Source organism: Ornithorhynchus anatinus, chromosome X1 (assembly GCF_004115215.2).
Source record: "Ornithorhynchus anatinus isolate Pmale09 chromosome X1, mOrnAna1.pri.v4, whole genome shotgun sequence".
NCBI lineage: Eukaryota > Metazoa > Chordata > Mammalia > Monotremata > Ornithorhynchidae > Ornithorhynchus > Ornithorhynchus anatinus.
Genome location: NC_041749.1, coordinates 104584372 through 104602231, shown reverse-complemented (window position 1 = coordinate 104602231; position 17860 = coordinate 104584372). Strand labels below are relative to the sequence as shown.

General features: G+C 50.4%; 1 protein-coding gene across 10 annotated transcripts in view; it reads left to right on the top strand.

Moving 5' to 3' along the window:
- The first annotated feature begins 17179 nt into the window (after nt 1-17179).
- The window catches only part of RANBP3 (RAN binding protein 3), a 95883-nt gene continuing 95202 nt past the window's right edge, over nt 17180-17860 (top strand). For all 10 annotated transcript variants that reach the window (XM_039910375.1, XM_029049929.2, XM_029049928.2 and 7 more), the window contains exon 1: nt 17180-17285. In XM_039910375.1, the coding sequence (XP_039766309.1) occupies nt 17264-17285 (22 nt within the window). In that variant the 5' untranslated portion in view covers nt 17180-17263. The remainder of the gene's footprint in view (nt 17286-17860) is intronic.

Genomic DNA, 17860 nt, shown 5'->3' with positions numbered 1-17860 from the left:
GTCACTCGTCTGCTGTGTGACCTTGGGCAAGGCACTTCACTTCTCTGGGCTTCAGTTGCCTCATCTGTGAAATGGGGATCAAGACTGTCAGCCCCATGTGGAACAGGGACTGTATCCAACCTGCTTAACCTGTGCCAAGAACAGTGCTTGGCATGTAGTAAGCACTGAACAAGTATCGTAATTATGAATTATTATTATTATTGTCGTCTCGCAGGGAATGACCCTTGAGTCCTCCAGGCCAAAATAGGGAACCATGGGAAAACCCGGTGTCCTGGGAAAGGGATAGAGTCTTCACTGCGTGGCTGGGGCCCAGGGAATGGGATTAAGGTGAGCAGTGGAATGGCTGAAGCGTTCCATCTGTATTAGACATTCAGGAGACAGGCAAAAGAAGTAAAAGGCACAAGACATATGATCCTCACTCAAAACGAGCTCACAGTTTAACGGGGAAGACAGTTGATGATTATTCCAGGGTTAAGAAGGTATGAATAGAGAGAAATAAGAAACTGCCCTTCCCAGATGTGAAGTGGAGAATGTATTGTACTTTCCCAAGCATTTAGTACAGTGCTCTACACACGGTGCTCAGTAAATACCACGGATTGATTACAGTCTCATGAAATCAACTCATATAGGTTTGCCCCAAGAGGTCCCATTTTCCCATATCAATCAGAAATAATAATAATGCTGATATTTGTTAAGCACTTACTATCTGCCGAGCACTGTTCTAAGCATTGGGGTAGATACAAGGTAATCAGGTTGTCCCACATGGGGTTCACAGTCTTAATCCCCATTTTCCAGATGAGGTAACTGGGAAGTTAAGTGACTTGCCCAAAGTCACATAGCTGACAAGTGGCGGAGCCAGAATTAAAACCCGCAACCTCTGACTCCCAAGACCGTGCTTTTCCCTCTAAGCCACACTGCTTCTCAATGGTATTTACTGAGCACTTACTAGGTACAGAGCCCTGTAACAAGTGCTTTGGGAGAGTAATAATAATAACTGTCAAGGGATAACCATGTGCTGGGTAAAATCAGCGTGGTATAGTGGATAGAGCCCGGGCTTGGGAGTCAGAAGGTCATGGGTTCTACTCCCGGCTCCACCACTTGTCTGCTGTGTGACCTCGGGCACTTTTCTGGGCCTCCGTCACCTTATCTGTAAAACAAGGATTGAGACTGTGAGCCGCACACGGGACAGGGACTGTGTCCAACCCTATTTGCTTGTCTTCACCCCAGTGCTTAGTACAGTGCCTGGCACATGGTAAACACTTTAACACCACAGTTACTAAAGTCTGGGGTAGATCCAGGGTTATCGGGCTAATTGGGTTGGACATGGTCCAAAGTACAAAGAGTACAGTACAATAGAGTTGGTGGGCACGATCGCTGCCCTCAGAGAGCTTACAATATAGTCGGGGGACGGGAGGAGAGAAATAATCATACTGTAGATTATTTTCATTGCTTTCCTTTCTACCCTCTCTACCTCATCCACCTCCCTCCTCTAAATTTGGAGCCCAAACCTAGGTAATTTGAATGACAAATAGAAAGAGTGAGAGCATCTGGGTAGAGCCACGTGGGCTTCATGCCCAACAGCCTTTTTCTAACAGTGAAAAAGGCCTGGCTTCAGGTGCTCCCTGCGATTAAGCAGGAAAAGGAATGGGCACACAACTGAAGGAACAGCAGGTTGAAGAGGCTAGGCCCTGGAGGTGATCGCTGAGTTCACTTTCCTGCTACAACTTTCCAAGGGCTTTCGGAGTCTCGGTGAACGTCATGCTTTCCAAGCTAGCCCCCACCCACCTCTTACTTCCATCCTGCTCGATCCAGACCCCCCTTGTCCCATTTGTACGAGTGGGTTTGCTCATCCCCTCATCCGTTATTTCAAGTGCCCTCCTCCCAAAGACATCTACACGCATTTATGTACGCCTACGTGAAATTGTAAGGAGATGCAACATGTGAACACAAGTGAAGAAAAGGAAGTGATGATTCCCGGCCCTGATGCATCAAGCGGTTTTCAGAGATGTGGCTCGGTAAGGTTTATTTGCCCCCTGGGAGGAATCCATATTTTCGAGGAGCTTTAAGGACAGAGTGGCTGCTGAAGGACTGCGAGGTTCACCTCCTCTCAAGGCAGCATCTATACCCCCGGCAGTCCTTTGACGTGCGCAAGCATCCCTGGACGTTGGCACCTTGTGTCTTCACCAAGGTCAGACAGGTGGGGTCGGACAGGAGGGCCTGGGCCTTTCTCCTGAGGGCAGGGACTCAACCTTCTTGCACCATCTCCCGGGGATGACCGAGTCATCGGCTTCCCGGCGACCCTCAGCTCTTCCTAGATCCTGTCGGTTATGCCCGCCTGGCCTCTCCCCAGCCACCAAGCTGGTCACCTCTGAGCTTCCTGGGGAGTCAACAGGGGCTTTTCCCAGTCCTTTGTGCTGGGTTTCAGGGTCCTTAGATGGCTGAGGTGAAACTCGATGTTCATTTCCTTGTCTTTTTTGTAAGGTAAAGGGCAGTCTGCTTCCCCCGAAAACACAACCCCAAACACATATCCTCAATCTAAGCACGCTACAGAAAGGGTGCATCTAGAGAGAAAATTTCAAGGCACAAAAGGGAGTGCTTCATACGAAGCCCTGTTTGCCTGCTGGAAGCTACAGAGGAGAAATCAACCTCTTCCTCGCTGGAACAATCCTCCCGCTTCCTAGGCAGCAGCTGCCTACTCTGCTGTCTGCTTGGCCCAACTGGCGAGTGAACACACACACACACAAATTGGTGGAGTGAGGGAGGGAAGGACATCGATGCAGGACTGAAGACAGAATCACCAAGGGTTTTGCTCTACCACCCAGTCACCTCCCCCACCCCCACCTCATGTACCCCAGGTAGAGGGAAGCCAAACCTCCTTGCTGTCACTATACTGGAAGTGCCTGGTCAATTAAAGGACTTTACAGGCCCGGGATAGGGGACGGCAAGTGTTCTCCCACTCTGTCGTAAGCCTGCCAAGAGAAGGCTGCTAATACACTCCATCATACACTTGCACACCCACCGCCTCAAACACCGTGCCAGCTCTTCTGGGGCTATGGTATTAGTGGCAAGGGAAACCGCTCCAGATACTCTCGAGCGCAGAAGCAGCTGCGAGCCATCCTCGTTCTTTCCAAATCTGGGGAGAGAAAAATAGGATTGTCCAAGTGCCACCCGATGTTCAAAGCAAGAGTGTAAAGCAAGGAGGATCTGCAGTGGCTTCACCCTCAACTCCAGCTCCCTGTCTCAAACCACAGCCTCCTATCCTGAGGCCCCTCCCAGCCTCCTCTTCGGCCCCACCGTGACCTCTCCCTGATCTCTAGCTCCCTTCTTCTTCCACCTGCCTTCCTTCCTTCCTAGCCTTCAGTCTCTGAATTTGCTCTGCCCACAGGACACGCTCAATAAATACCATTGATTGACTGACATATTCATCGATTAATTGAATCCTGCCTTCCCCAGCGTTCAAATTCCCTCACTCCTCTAGCCAGCCATTGCTTCCCACTCTCCGGTTCTAAAGGTTCTCCCACTCTCCCCTCCAAAACAGATAAAGGCGGGCTCCGGAATGGTAAATCTGTGGGAGCAATAGGGGCTGTCGTCCCCTAGCTTTGCAGCTGTTGGGGGGTGAAGCCATGATTTCCACCTCTACTGCTTTTGGGGCTTGACCCCCACCTTGCTCACTCCAGGGCTTTAACAAGCAGGGCCAAGAAGAGGGCACATTGTGTCTTCATGACCCAATTAGCTCTTGGAGGCCTGCCTGCTACTCTCAGGCCCCATCCCACTTTCTTTCTCCCTGAAAGTCCCACGTCCTTTTCAATCAATCAATCAATCATATTTATTGAGCACTTTATGGGTACAGAGCACTGTACTAAGCGCTTGGGAGAGTAATAGTAATAATAACTGTGGCATTTGTTAAGTGCTTACTATGTGCCAAGTGCTGTTCTAAGCACTGGGGTGGATGGATACAAGGTAATCAGGTTAGACACAGTCCCTGGCCCACATGGGGCTCACAGTCTTGATCCCCCTTTTACAGATGAGGTTACTGAGGCACAGAGAAGTGAAGTGATTTGCCCAAGGTCACACAGCAGACATGTGGCAGAGTCGAGATTAAAACCCACGTCCTCTGACTCCCTAACCCATGCTCTTTCCACTAGGCCACAATGTTTCTTGTACAATGCAACAGAGTTGGTAGACACACACACGCTCCTTGCCCACAACGAGAGCTCACCTCCTCCAGGAGGCCTTCCCAGACTGAGCCCTCCCTTTCCCTCTGCCCCTCCTCCCCTTCCCATTCCCCCATCCCTCCCTCTGCTCTACCCCCTTCCCCTCCCCACAGCACTTGTGTACATTTGTATATATTATTTATTACTCTATTTTATTAATGATGTGTATATATCTATGATTCTATTTCTTTTGATGGTATTGATGCCTGACTACTTGTTTTGTTTTGCTGTCTGTCTCCCCCTTTTAGACTGCGAGCCCGTTGTTGGGCAGGGATCGTCTCTATCTGTTGCCGAATTGGACATTCCAAGTGCTTAGTACAGTGCTCTGCACACAGGAAGCGCTCAATAAATGCGATTGAATGCATGAATGAATGAACTCTACGGCTCCAGGCTCCAAATGAACCTGCCTATTGTGAGCTAGCGGCTAGGTCAGTATCCCCCTAGGGGGTCCTAAGGTGGCAGGGCCAGTCAGGGGAGAGCAGCAGAGGGGACTTGGGTTGGCAGATCCGGGGCAGAAATTCTGTCCTCCCAGAAAATCATGTCAAACTTTTCTTTGCCTCTTACCCCATGCTACCTAAGATTTTCACTGTGTTTCTGATTTTCTTAAGTCTACTTGAGCTATTTTAGCTCAGTTCTCAAAAAAAACAAAAAACTCATGTTTTTTCATCTGACAAAACAAAGATGGAGTTATCGATGGCTAGAGAAGTAGCCCTGAGCCCTTGGATATTTGGGGAATAAAGGAAAAGTTGCTGCCCTAACCAATCCCACTTGTCTTTCTCCAAAACACTCAACCTGAGACCCCACAATCCCAATCCTAACCCTTTCTGGACTAAAATGTCAGTGGAGAAGGAGTGGTTTATGGTCCTGATCATCCATCTGGCTTGACCTCATCCATCTCGCTGCCAACCCCTTGTCTACGACCTCCCTCTGGCCTGGGATGCCCTCTCCATCTATATATGCCAGACCACTACTCTCCCCAACTTCAAAGCCTTATTCAGGTCACATCTCCTCCAAAAGGCCTTCCCCAGTTAAGCCCTCTTTTCCTCAACACCCTCTCCCTTCTGTGTCATCTATGCATTTGGATCCGTGACCTTTGGGCATTTGACATTTGCCCCACCTTCAACCCCACAGCACTTATGTACGTAACTTTAAATTATAAATTACTTATTTATATGCTGGCCAGATCCAGGCTTCGGGCAAATGCCATCACCGAGAAGCGTCTTTGAAGAGACGGTAGCATCTGGTTCAATGTTCTGGAGTTCTCTCGTTGGGAGTAGGATAATAATGTTGGCATTTGTTAAGCCCTTACTATGTGCCAAGCACTGTTCTAAGCCCTGGGGTAGATACAAGGTTATCAGGTTGTCCCACATGGGGCTAACAGTCTTCATCCCCATTTTACAGATGAGGGAACGGAGGCACAGAGAAGTTAAGTGACTTGCCCAAGGCCACACAGCTGACAAGTGGCGGAGCCGGGATTAGAACCCCCGACCTCTGACTCCCAAGCCCGGGCTCTTTCCATTAAGCCACGCTGCTTCTCACAGGGGTAAAACATCCCTACTGTCTACAGTACTTTTAGCGGAATACCACCTAATTGCTGTAGGGATATCTGTAATTCATATACACATCTGTAATTTATGAATATATGTGTAATTTATCTGTCTGTAGTTTATTTACTTATATTAATGTCGGTCTCCCCCTCTAGACCATAAGCTCGTTGTGGGCAGGGAATGTGTCTGTTTATTGTTGTATTGTACTCTCCCAAGCGCTTAGTACAGTGCTCTGCTCACAGTAAGCACTCAATAAATATGATTGAATGAATGGGAATCAGAAGGACCTGGGTTTTACTGCTGGGTAGGCCACTTGTCTGCTGTGTGACCTTGGGGAAGTCACGTCACTTCTCTGGGCCTTAGGTATCTCATCTGTAAAATGGGGATGAAGACTGTGAGCCCCATGTGGGCCAAGGACTGTGTCCAACCCGGTTAGCTTGTATCTACCTCAGCGCTTAGTACAGCACCTGGTGCATGGTATGCACTTCACAAATACCAAAAAAAAGTATTCAAATATTCTGGAAATCGACAAGGTCTTTAACCTTAATGCACTGTACTTTCAGCAGTACCGAAATCATGCCCATTATGCCTTAAAGACCACAGACAATAGTATAAGGAAATGCCATCCATCCATCTAGAGTGATTCGGTGGAGGAGCAGCATGGCCTAGAGGCAAGAGCACGGGCTTGGGAGTCAGAGGTCTTGGGTTCTAATTCCTGTTTTGCCACTCGTCTGCTGTGTGACCTTGGGCAAGTCTCTTAACTTCTCTGTGCCTCAGTTACCTCATCTGTAAAATGGGGATTGAGACTGTGAGCCTCACGTGAGACAATCTGATTACCTTGCATTCCTTCTATTACCTTGTGTTGTCCCAGAGCTTAGAACAGTGCTTGGCACATAGTAGGTGCTTAACATACCATTATTATTATTATTAATAATAACCTCTGTCTTCCCTTCTAGACTGCAAACTTGTTGTGGGCAGGGAGCGCACCTGCTAATGCTGTTGTATTGAGAATTACATGGGGAACAGGGACTGTGTCCAACTCAATTTGCTTATATTCATCCCAGCACTTAGTACAGTGCCTTGCACATAGTAAGAGCTTAACAAATATCACAATTATTATTATTACTCTCCCACCGTGCTTAGTATAGTGCTCTGCATACAGTAAGCGCCCCCAAAATGCCAGATTGATTGACTGATTGATTAAGCATGCCTCTGTCATCAGCCCAGACCGGCTCCTGAAGAACTTTAGCTTATATACACAAGCTACTAATTAAAGGTTTCCCGAAGCTTGTAGGTATATTCAAATAGGGAAGCAGAGTGGCTCGGTGGAAAAAGCCCGGGCTTGGAAGTCAGAGGTCATGAGTTCTAATCCCAGCTCTGCCACTTGTCAGCTGTGTGACTGTAGGCAAGTCACTTCACTTCTCGGTGCCTCAGTTACCTCATCTGTAAAATGGGGATTAAGACTGTGAGCCCCACATGGGACAACCTGATTCCCCTCTGTCTACCCCAGCGCTTAGAACAGTGCTCGGCACATAGTAAGCACTTAACAAATACCAACATTATTATTATTAATCCCGGCTCCGCCACTTGTCAGCTGTGTGACCTTGGGCAAGTCACTTCACTTCTCTGTGCCTCAGTTACCTCATCTGGAAAATGGAGATGAAGACTGTGAGCCCTACGTGGGACAGCCTGATTACCTTGTATTTACCCCAGCAGTTAGAACAGTGCTTGGCACCTAGTAAGCGCTTAACAAATACCAATATTATTATATTAGCTTCCAAATTCCTCACTGTGTCATCAAGCAAGGCAGCATAGAATAAGTCAGACAGGACTGGGCCAACTACATAGCCCTGCTTTACTCCGATGGGGATGGGGAAAGGATCAGACAGGGCACAGAACCCCTGCAATTCAGCTTGTTGTGGGCGGGGAACGTGTCTGTTTGTACTCTTAGATTGTACTCTCCCAACTGCTTAGTACAGTGCTCTGCGCACGGTAAATGCTCAATGAATATGATTGAATAACTGGCTATTCTATTGAGATAGTAAGGCACCTAGGAGTAATCCAGGATCTTGCCAAACATTTTTTGATGGTATCTGTTAAGCGTTTACTATGTACCAAGTACTGTACTAAGCGCTGGGGTACACAAGAGCCAATCAGGTTGGGCGCAGTCCCTGACCCAAATAGAGCTCATAATCTTAATCCCCATTTTACAGATGAGGTAACTGAGGCAAAGGGAAGTTAAGCGACTCACCCAAGGTCACACAGCAGACATGTGGCAGAGCCGGGATTAGAACCCAGGTCCTTCTGACTCCCAGGACCATGCCCTATCCACTGGACCACGCTGCCCCTCAGTTAACCGGTTTACTACCAAACTAGCAACTTACTTGATAGCTCCCGGAGTCTACTAAGGGTGTCAAATGCCTTCGTACGATGTACAGATACAGTTTGGACGTCTTAGGAAAGTTCATTCATTCATTCAATAGTATTTATTGAGCGCTTACTATGTGCAGAGCACTGTACTAAGCGCTTGGGATGAACAAGTCGGCAACAGATAGAGACAGTCCCTGCCGTTTGACGGGCTTACAGTCTAATCGGGGGAGACGGACAGACAAGAACAATAGCAATAAATAGAGTCAAGGGGAAGAACATCTCGAAAAACAATGGCAACTAAATAGAATCAAGGCGATGTACAATTCATTAACAAAATAAATAGGGTAACGAAAATATATACAGTTGAGCGGACGAGTACAGTGCTGTGGGGATGGGAAGGGAGAGGTGGAGGAGCAGAGGGAAAAGGGGAAAAAGAGGGTTAAGCTGCGGAGAGGTAAAGGGGGGATGGCAGAGGGAGTAGAGGGAGAAGAGGAGCTCAGTCTGGGAACGCCTCTTGGAGGAGGTGAGTTTTAAGTAGGGTTTTGAAGAGGGAAAGAGAATCAGTTTGGCGGAGGTGAGGAGGGAGGGCGTTCCGGGACCGCGGGAGGACGTGACCCAGGGGTCGACGGCGGGATAGGCGAGACCGAGGGACGGTGAGGAGGTGGGCGGCAGAGGAGCGGAGCGTGCGGGGTGGGCGGTAGAAAGAGAGAAGGGAGGAGAGGTAGGAAGGGGCAAGGTGATGGAGAGCCTTGAAGCCTAGAGTGAGGAGTTTTTGTTTGGAGCGGAGGTTGATAGGCAACCACTGGAGTTGTTTAAGAAGGGGAGTGACATGCCCAGATCGTTTCTGCAGGAAGATGAGCCGGGCAGCGGAGTGAAGAATAGACTGGAGCGGGGCGAGAGAGGAGGAAGGGAGGTCAGAGAGAAGGCTGACACAGTAGTCTAGCCGGGATATAACGAGAGCCCGTAACAGTAAGGTAGCTGTTTGGGTGGAGAGGAAAGGGCGGATCTTGGCGATATTGTAGAGGTGAAACCGGCAGGTCTTGGTAACGGATAGGATGTGTGGGGTGAACGAGAGAGACGAGTCAAGGATGACACCAAGATTGCGGGCCCGAGAGACGGGAAGGATGGTCGTGCCATCCACGGTGATAGAGAAGTCTGGGAGAGGACCGGGTTCGGGAGGGAAGATGAGGAGCTCAGTCTCACTCATGTTGAGTTTTAGGTGGCGGGCCGACATCCAGGTGGAGACGTCCTGGAGGCAGGAGGAGATGCGAGCCTGAAGGGAGGGGGAGAGGACAGGGGCGGAGATGTAGATCTGCGTGTCATCTGCGTAGAGATGGTAGTCAAAGCCGTGAGAGCGAATGAGTTCACCGAGGGAGTGAGTGTAAATGGAGAACAGAAGAGGGCCAAGAACTGACCCTTGAGGAACTCCAACAGTTAAAGGATGGGAGGGGGAGGAGGCTCCAGCGAAGGAGACCGAGAATGACCGGCCAGAGAGGTAAGAGGAGAACCAGGAGAGGACAGAGTCCGAGAAGCCAAGGTGAGATAAGGTATGGAGGAGGAGGGGATGGTCGACAGTGTCAAAGGCAGCAGAGAGGTCAAGGAGGATTAAAATGGAGTAGAAGCCATTGGATTTGGCAAGAAGGAGGTCATGGGTGACCTTAGAGAGAGCAGTCTCGGTAGAGTGGAGGGGAGGAAGCCAGATTGGAGGGGGTCTAGGAGAGAATGGGAGTTAAGGAATTCTAAGCATCGATTGTAGATGACTCGTTCTAGGATTTTGGAAAGGAAGGGTAGTAGGGAGATAGGGCGATAACTGGAGGGGGAAGTGGGGTCAAGAGCGGGTTTTTTTAGGATGGGGGAGACGTGGGCATGTTTGAAGGAAGAGGGGAAGGAGCCCTTGGAGATTGAGTGGTTAAAAATAGAAGTTAAGGAAGGTAGGAGGGCAGGGGCGATGGTTTTAATAAGGTGAGAGGGAATGGGGTCCGAGGCGCAGGTGGAGGGGGTGGCACTTGTGAGGAGGGAGGAGATCTCCTCTGAGGATACTGCAGGGAAGGATGGGAAAGTAGGGGAGGGGGTTGATGGGGCGGAGGGGAGAGGCGGAGGGGTGACTTTGGGGAGCTCAGACCTGATCGTGTTGATTTTCGTGAGGAAATAGGTGGCCAGATCATTGGGGGTGAGAGATGGGGGAGGGGGAAGAACAGGGGGCCTAAGGAGAGAGTTAAAGGTCCGGAACAGTCGGTGGGGGTGACGGGCATGGGTGTCGATGAGGGAGGAGAAGAAGCTTTGCCTGGCGGAGGAGAGGGCAGAGTTAAGGCAGGAAAGGATAAATTTGAAGTGTGTGAGGTCGGCTTGGTGCTTGGACTTTCGCCAGCAGCGCTCAGCAGCTCGAGCATAGGAGCGTAGGAGGCGGATGGAGGAGGTGATCCAGGGCTGTGGGTTAGTGGAGCGAGAGCGGCGGAGGGAAAGGGGGGCGAGAGAGTCGAGATGAGTAGAGAGGGTGGAGTTGAGAGCGGAGACCTGATCATCCAGAGTGGGAAGAGAGGACAGGGCAGCAAGGTGAGGAGAGATGCTATTGGAAAGACGGATGGGATCGAGAGAGCGGAGGTCTCTGTGGGGCAGTAGCGAAGATTTGCAGGGGGAGGGAGTGTGAGAGATGAGGCAGGTGAGAAGGTTATGGTCAGAGAGAGGGATTTCAGAGTTGGTGAGGGAGGAGATAGTGCAGCGGTAGGAGATGACGAGATCGAGGGTGTGACCGAGTCGGTGAGTGGGCGCGGTATGGTGGAGGAGGAGGTCGGCAGAGTCGAGGAGGGATAGCAGGCGGGCGGCAGAGGAGTCGTCGGGTACATCCATATGGATGTTGAAGTCTCCAAGGATCAGAGTGGGCAGAGAGAAGGAGAGAAGATAGGTGAGAAAGGGGTCAAGGTGGTTGAAGAAGTCGGAGGTGGGACCGGGAGGGCGGTAGATGACGGCGACAAGTAACTGGAGGGGGTGGTAGAGGCGAACGATATGGGCTTCGAAGGAGGGGAAGGAGAGGGAGGGGGGAGGAGGGATAGTGCGGAAGCGGCAACGGGGCGAGAGGAGGAAGCCGACGCCTCCTCCCTTACCGGTGAGTCTGGGGGAGTGGGAGAAGGAGAGGCCTCCGCCGGAGAGAGCAGCGGCGGAGACCGTGTCTTCGGGAGAGAGCCATGTTTCCGAAAGGGCGAGGAGGAGGAGAGAGCGAGAGAGGAAAAGGTCATGGATGAAAGGTAGCTTACCTGTAATAGAGCGGGGGTTCCAGAGGCCACACTTGAAAGTAGCTGTGGGTGCAAGGGGGGGAGGAGGGGAAGGGCGGGGGGAGGGGAGGGTTTGGATGGGAAGGAGGTGGCGGGGCCCTGGACGGGGAGAGGGGGATGAGGGGTAGCGGTGGGACAAGAGGACTGGGATGGGGCAAGGGTGGGGAAGAGAGAAGGGGGAGGGGTGAAGAGGGGGTTTGGTGGGGGGAAGAGTAGGGGGAGGGGGAAGAGGGGTAGCGCTGGTAAAGTGGGGTTCTAGGGCGGGAGAGAGGAGGGGGGGAGGAGATAGAGGAGAGAGCGGGAAAGAGCTGAGCGAGAGAGGGGAAGGGGAGGATAGGAAGGGGCGGGGGGGGGGGGGGGGAGGCGAGGCCAGAGAGGTGGGTGGCAGGTGGGTGGGTAGAGTTCCCTGCCTCTACCCTGTTTCTGGGATGCAGCAAAGATGGCATCTTCTGGGCCATGTTGTGGTTTTAAATCATCATCATTGTGGTATTTGTTAAGCCTTTACTGTGTGCCAAGCACTGTACCGAGGGCACTAAACCAAGCCCTGGGGCCGAGAATCCCAGCTCCACCACTTATCAGCCGTGTGGCTTCGGGCAAGTCACTTAACTTCTCTGTGCCTCAGTTACCTCATCCGTAAAATGGGGATTAATACTGTGAGACCCACGTGGGTCAACCTCATTACCTTGTATCTAGAACAGTGCTCGGCACATAGTAAGTGCTTAACAAATACCATCATTATTATACGAGTTAAGTCGATGGGACACAGTCCCTGTTCCATATGGGGCTCACTGACTAACGGGGAGGGAGAACTGGTATTTCATCCCCATTTTACAGATGAGGAAACTGAAGCACAGGGAAGTTCACTGACTTGCCCCAGTTCATTAAGCAGGCAAGTGGCAGAGCCGGGATTAGAAGCCAGGTTTCCTGACTTCCAGGCCCTTGCTCTTTCCGCTCAACCGTTAAGCCACATTTCTATTTTAGGAGCACATGTTTTTAACAGTTCTCCTTAGTAGTCGGTCCAGAAGGATTTTGAGTTGAATCTTGCCAGCAGTGAAGAACAGTGAGATAAAACAATCGTTTCCGCAGACCTTTTTCTTCTTGAAGATGGTGACGATAGTGTCAACTTTGAAATCCTGGGGCATATCCTCTCAACTGCTTAGTACAGTACTGGCACCCAAGTCAATTAAACCAAGTGTAATTTACATACACATCTGTATTTTATTAATATATGTGTAATTTATTTATCTGTAATTTAATTATTTATATTAGTGTCAGTCTCCCCCTCTAGACCGTAAGCTCATTGTGGGGAGGGAATGTGTCTCTTTATTGTTGTAGTGTACTCTCCCAAGCGTGAATTTGCTGTTCACGTTTGTAACTTGCATCTCTTTTTTGCTTGAGGATCTTGGCAGTTTTGACGCTGGCTCATGAACCATTACCATTTTTCATACCTCAGGCTGTGGGGGTAACTTCTTTGGAAATGGAAAGAAGGCTATGTCTTTATGCTTTGTAGGATCTTAGGCCGTGAGACAGGGACTGTGTCCAAACTTATTATCATGTATCTACCCCAGCGCTTAGCACTGTATTTAGAAGTCACAGTGCTTAGTGAAGCAGCATTGCCTAATGGATAGAGCCGGGCCTGAGAGCCAGAAGGACCTGGGTTCTGATCCCAGCTCTGCCACTCGTCTACTGTGTGACCTCGGGCAAGTCTCCTCACTCCTCACATCTGCAGAATGAGGATTAAGACTGGGAGCCCACTGTGGGGACTTGGACTATGTCCAACCAGATTAGCATTTATCTACTGCAGCACTTAGTACGGTGCCTGGCACATAACAAGGGGTTAACAAATGCCTTAAAAAAGAAAAAAGTGAAGCAGCTTGGCTTAGTGAAAAGAGCATGGGGTGGGGAGTCAAGGGACCTGGATTCTAATCCCCGATCCATCACTTGCATGCCGAGTGACCTTGGCAAATCACTTGACTTCTCTGAGTCTCAGTTCCCTCATATAAAATGGGGATGAAACGGCTATTCTCCCTCCCCCTTAGACATAATCTGATTATATTTTATCTACCCCAGCACTTGGCACATAGTAAGTGCCTTAAAAAAATACCATGATTATTGGTATTTAGTAAGTGCTTAACAAATGCCACGATTGTTGGCACATAGTAAGCGCTTAATAAAAACCTTCATTATTATTGTCCTCAGTGGGGTTAGACATGTTTGAAAGATGGTTGAAGTGTTTTTACAAGATTCCACAAGATTCCCTCATTGCATATGATAAGGATGAGGCTATCAGCACTCTTCAGTGGTGCTGTACATGGGACTATTCATCTCTTTAGGGATGAGTAAAAGTCCTTGGCTTAGAAGTAGCCTGCCTAGCCCTGGATCTTCTCAGCCTTGGCATTCCACCACTAGTCAAACACGTTCCTTAGCTTGGCCTGAATGTCACAATGCAGACTTCTTTAAGCATCTTTTTGTGAGGATCGTGAGGAACCGCAAGATGTTGATGACACATTGCTTGCTTTAATAATAATGATGCTGGTATTTGTTAAGCGCTTACTATGTGCCCAGGCACTGTACTAAGCGCTGGGGTAGTTTCTCAATCTCTGAATTGTTTACGTTGAACTCATCAGGGAGGTGTCGACGAAACACGGTCATAATTTCAATTGCCGTCCGTTCAACAGTTTTTTGGAGAGTTGACAATTTGCTGTTCACGTTTGTAACTTGCAGATAAGGTTCCTTGCTCTGGTGAGACTGTTGTGATGGTGCCATGAAGCTCCTTCCAGCTACGTCTGTGCTTTCCAAGAGTTTGACCTTGAATCATCTAGGCGGTTTTGAAGCCATTTTTCAATAAACGGGTTGCAATTTTAGTGAGCATTAGGAGCATTTCAATGCCGTGGTAGGAATCATTCTGTAATTCATTCATCCTTCAGATCCCACTACCATTCAAAGACCATCTTTTAGACTGTGAGCCCGTTGTTGGGCAAGGACTGTCTCTATCTGTTGCCGAATTGTACGTTCCAAGTGCTTAGTACAGTGCTGTGCACACAGTAAGCGCTGAATAAATACGTTTGAATGAATAAATCAACGTGGTCCAGCTACAGGCATACCCAGTTCTCTTGTGATGCAGAGGTTGTATTTTTGAAGAATTACTACTGTGGGAAAATCATGATATTTTCAATAGTATTTTTATTTCAATAGTATTTATTGAGCACTTACTATGTACAAAGCACTGTACTAAGAGCTTGGAATGTACAATTCGGCAACAGATAGAGACAATCCCTGCCCAGTGATGGGCTCACAGTCTAATCGAGGATCAATGACTCAATCGGAATTAATGCATTAGCGGGTAGATGTTTCGAAGATCCCACTGCGACTGATATTTTTCCCTGCTAACTGCAGCGCTTGGAACAATGCTTGGCACATAGTAAGCTCTTAACAAATACCATCATTATTATTATATTGTTATATCCACCACTAGCAAAATGTTTTTACCCTCACCCATATTTGTTATTTGTCGGTATCAATTACTGAAAAGTGGCATACCCACTAAGTACTGTAAGGTAGAATAAGGCTGAGGCTGGGGTGTGTAGCAGCATCACCCTTTGGCCTGCGCCACCCCCCTCATATACACACACACAACGCACAACCATTTCTTCCTACACCAAATCTACTTGTGCCAACTTCTGGATCATGAAAAGCAGCCTGGAAAGAGCACAGGACTGGAAGTCAGGAGACCTGGGTTCTCATTCCGGCTCTACCACTTGCCTGCTCTGTGACCTTAGGCAAGTCAGTTCATTTCTCGTGCCTCAGTTTCCTCCTCTGTAAAATGGGTATTCAATACCTGGTTTCCCTCCCCCTTAGACTGTGAGCCCCATTTCCGGCAGCGACTGGTACTTTGCATTGAGATCAGCTCTCAGGACTATGGTTGGCCTATAGCAGGTACTTAACAAATACTATTATTATTATTATCACTCAATCATATTTATTGAGCACTTATTGTGTACAGAGCACTATACTAAACGCTTGGAAAGTACAATACAGCAATAAAGAGGGACAATCCCTGCCCACTACAGACTTTACAGTCTGGCCGGGGTGTATGTGTGTGTTACGTTATACCAGGACAGGCTCAATGGAGGAATAATGTTTTCTTCCTCCACGTTCCATCCAAAGATGGAAAGATGGAAAGATGTCCAAAGATGAGTTGTGACAGAAACGACTGTAGTGGGTCACCTGGATATATTCAGCGAGAAGCCATCTCTTTAGAACACCGATATATTAATAATATCTATCTCTTTGGTTAGAAGATAACGGAGTGGGCAGTTGCAGGCTAATGTGGGCACATTCACCGAACAGGAGTAGGCCATTGCTATTGAATGTCCCATCCCAGGCGTTCCGATCAATCCTTCATTCCTTCAACCGTATTTATTAAGCGCTTTCTGTGAGCAGAGCCCTGTACCGAGTGCTTGGGGAACTAGACTACACTAATAAACAGTGCCAATCCCTGCCCCCAACGACCTCACAGTCTGCGGGGGGGGGGGGGGGGGGGGGGAGCAGACATCAACACAAATAAATCAGTCGACGATCAGTGGTATTTACTGAGTGCTTACAGGGGTGCAGGGCACTGTCCTGAGAGGTTGGGAGAGTACGATTCAGTTGGTAGTCACACCCCTGCCCACAAGAAGCCACCTAATAATAATAATAATAATGTTGGTATTTGTTAAGCACTTACTATGTGCCGAGCACTGTTCTAAGTGCTGGGGTAGACACAAGGGAATCAGGTTGTCCCATGGGGGGCTCACAGTCTTAATCCCCATTTTATGGATGAGGGAACTGAGGCACCGATAAGTTAAGTGACTTGCCCAAAGTCACACAGCTGGCAAGTGGCAGAGCCAGGGTTCGAACCCATGACCTCTCACTCCAAAGCCCGTGCTCTTTCCAGTGAGCCACACTGCTTCTCTAATAATGTTGGTATTTGTTAAGTGCTTACTATGTGCAGACTACTGTTCTAAGCGCAGGGGGAGATACAGAGTCAACAGGTGGTCCCACATGAGGCTCACTGTCTTCATCCCCATTTTATAGATGAGGTAACTGAGGCCCAGAGAAGTGAAGTGACTTGCCCAAAGTCACACAGCTGACAAGTGGACAAGTGGCGGAATCGGGATTCGAACCTATGACCTCTGACTCCCAAGCCCGGGCTCTTTCCACCGAGCCACCTTGCTTCTCTAACAGGGCCCTGTCTTTCTCATCAATCGAGCGATGGTGTTTATGGCGCTCTCACTGTGTGCGGACCACGTTCCGAGCGCTTGGGAGAGGGCAATCCAACGGACTCGGTGGCCACCTTTCCTCGCCCACAACGAACTACTCCTCAATCCGGGTATTTTCGGACCAAAGCGATGAAGTCATTTGAGATTTTCAACGACCGATCCCCAAAGAGGGGGAGCCAGATTCCCGTCACGGGCCCACGGCTGGTCCTGCCGCCAGCCACAAAGCCCCATCCGACGGCCCTCCCCGTCGGGGCTGGCAAGTGGGGAGAAAGGTCACCCCTCTCCCCAGCGCCAAGCCGCGGGGGCTGGGGATGCGCAGGCGCTGGCTCCCCCATGGGCGATCGGCGAGAGGACCCGAAGAGGGAGCGGGAGCAGGCGGAGGCCGCTCCGTAAAGGCCAGCTCCTCCGTTCGGGTACTTTCGGCTCGGAGCCGAAGCCTCCTGCACTACGCAGGCGCAGAGGCCTCGGCTCTTGTCGGCTCGGAACCGGGGAGGCGGGGGGGGGGGGGGGGCCGAAGTCAGTGCGCCCGCGCGAGTCGCCCGACTGAAAGCAGAGGAGTAAGAGCTTGCGCGGTTTTGTGTGGGAGGGTTTAAGAAAGTAAGATGGCGGACCTGGCGAACGAAGGTAGGAGTAGCTCTGCCGGGGGCTATGGGTGTGTGGGGGGGGGGTAGCGGGGTTGGTCTGGGGAAGGGGGACGAGGGTGGAGGGGTCCCTTGGAGGACGGGGAGTCTGAGGAAGCGTCCCGCTCGGGGCGGGGGGGAGCGAGCAAGTGCCCCAGCCCCCCCCCCCAAATCCCCATCCCCGGCCCCTCCCCCGTGAACCCCCCCCCCCCCGCCTCGCTTCTCATCCTGGGACGCGCAGTCCGGAGGCGCCCGCAGGACAAAGAGAGCGGGACCGGCCCCGGAGAACGGAGCGGGGCCGAGGCCTAGGCAGGGGGGAGCGGCTCCCGCTTCCACCCCCAATTGTGCTTCCTCCCGCGCGGTCCGCCACGGGCCGCTTGCGGGGCAAGAGCCTTTCCCGGAGCCAGCTCCCGCCTGGCACCCGCGAGGGCGTGGAATTCGACTTCCAGGCTACAGAGCCGCCGGCCGTCTGCCCCTGGTGCCGCCGCCCCTCTCGTCCCCTCGCCCACCCTTCTGGCCCCATTGCGGGCACCCCGCGCCATTTCCCGCCCTTCGCCGCCTCTCCCCACTCCCTAGGAC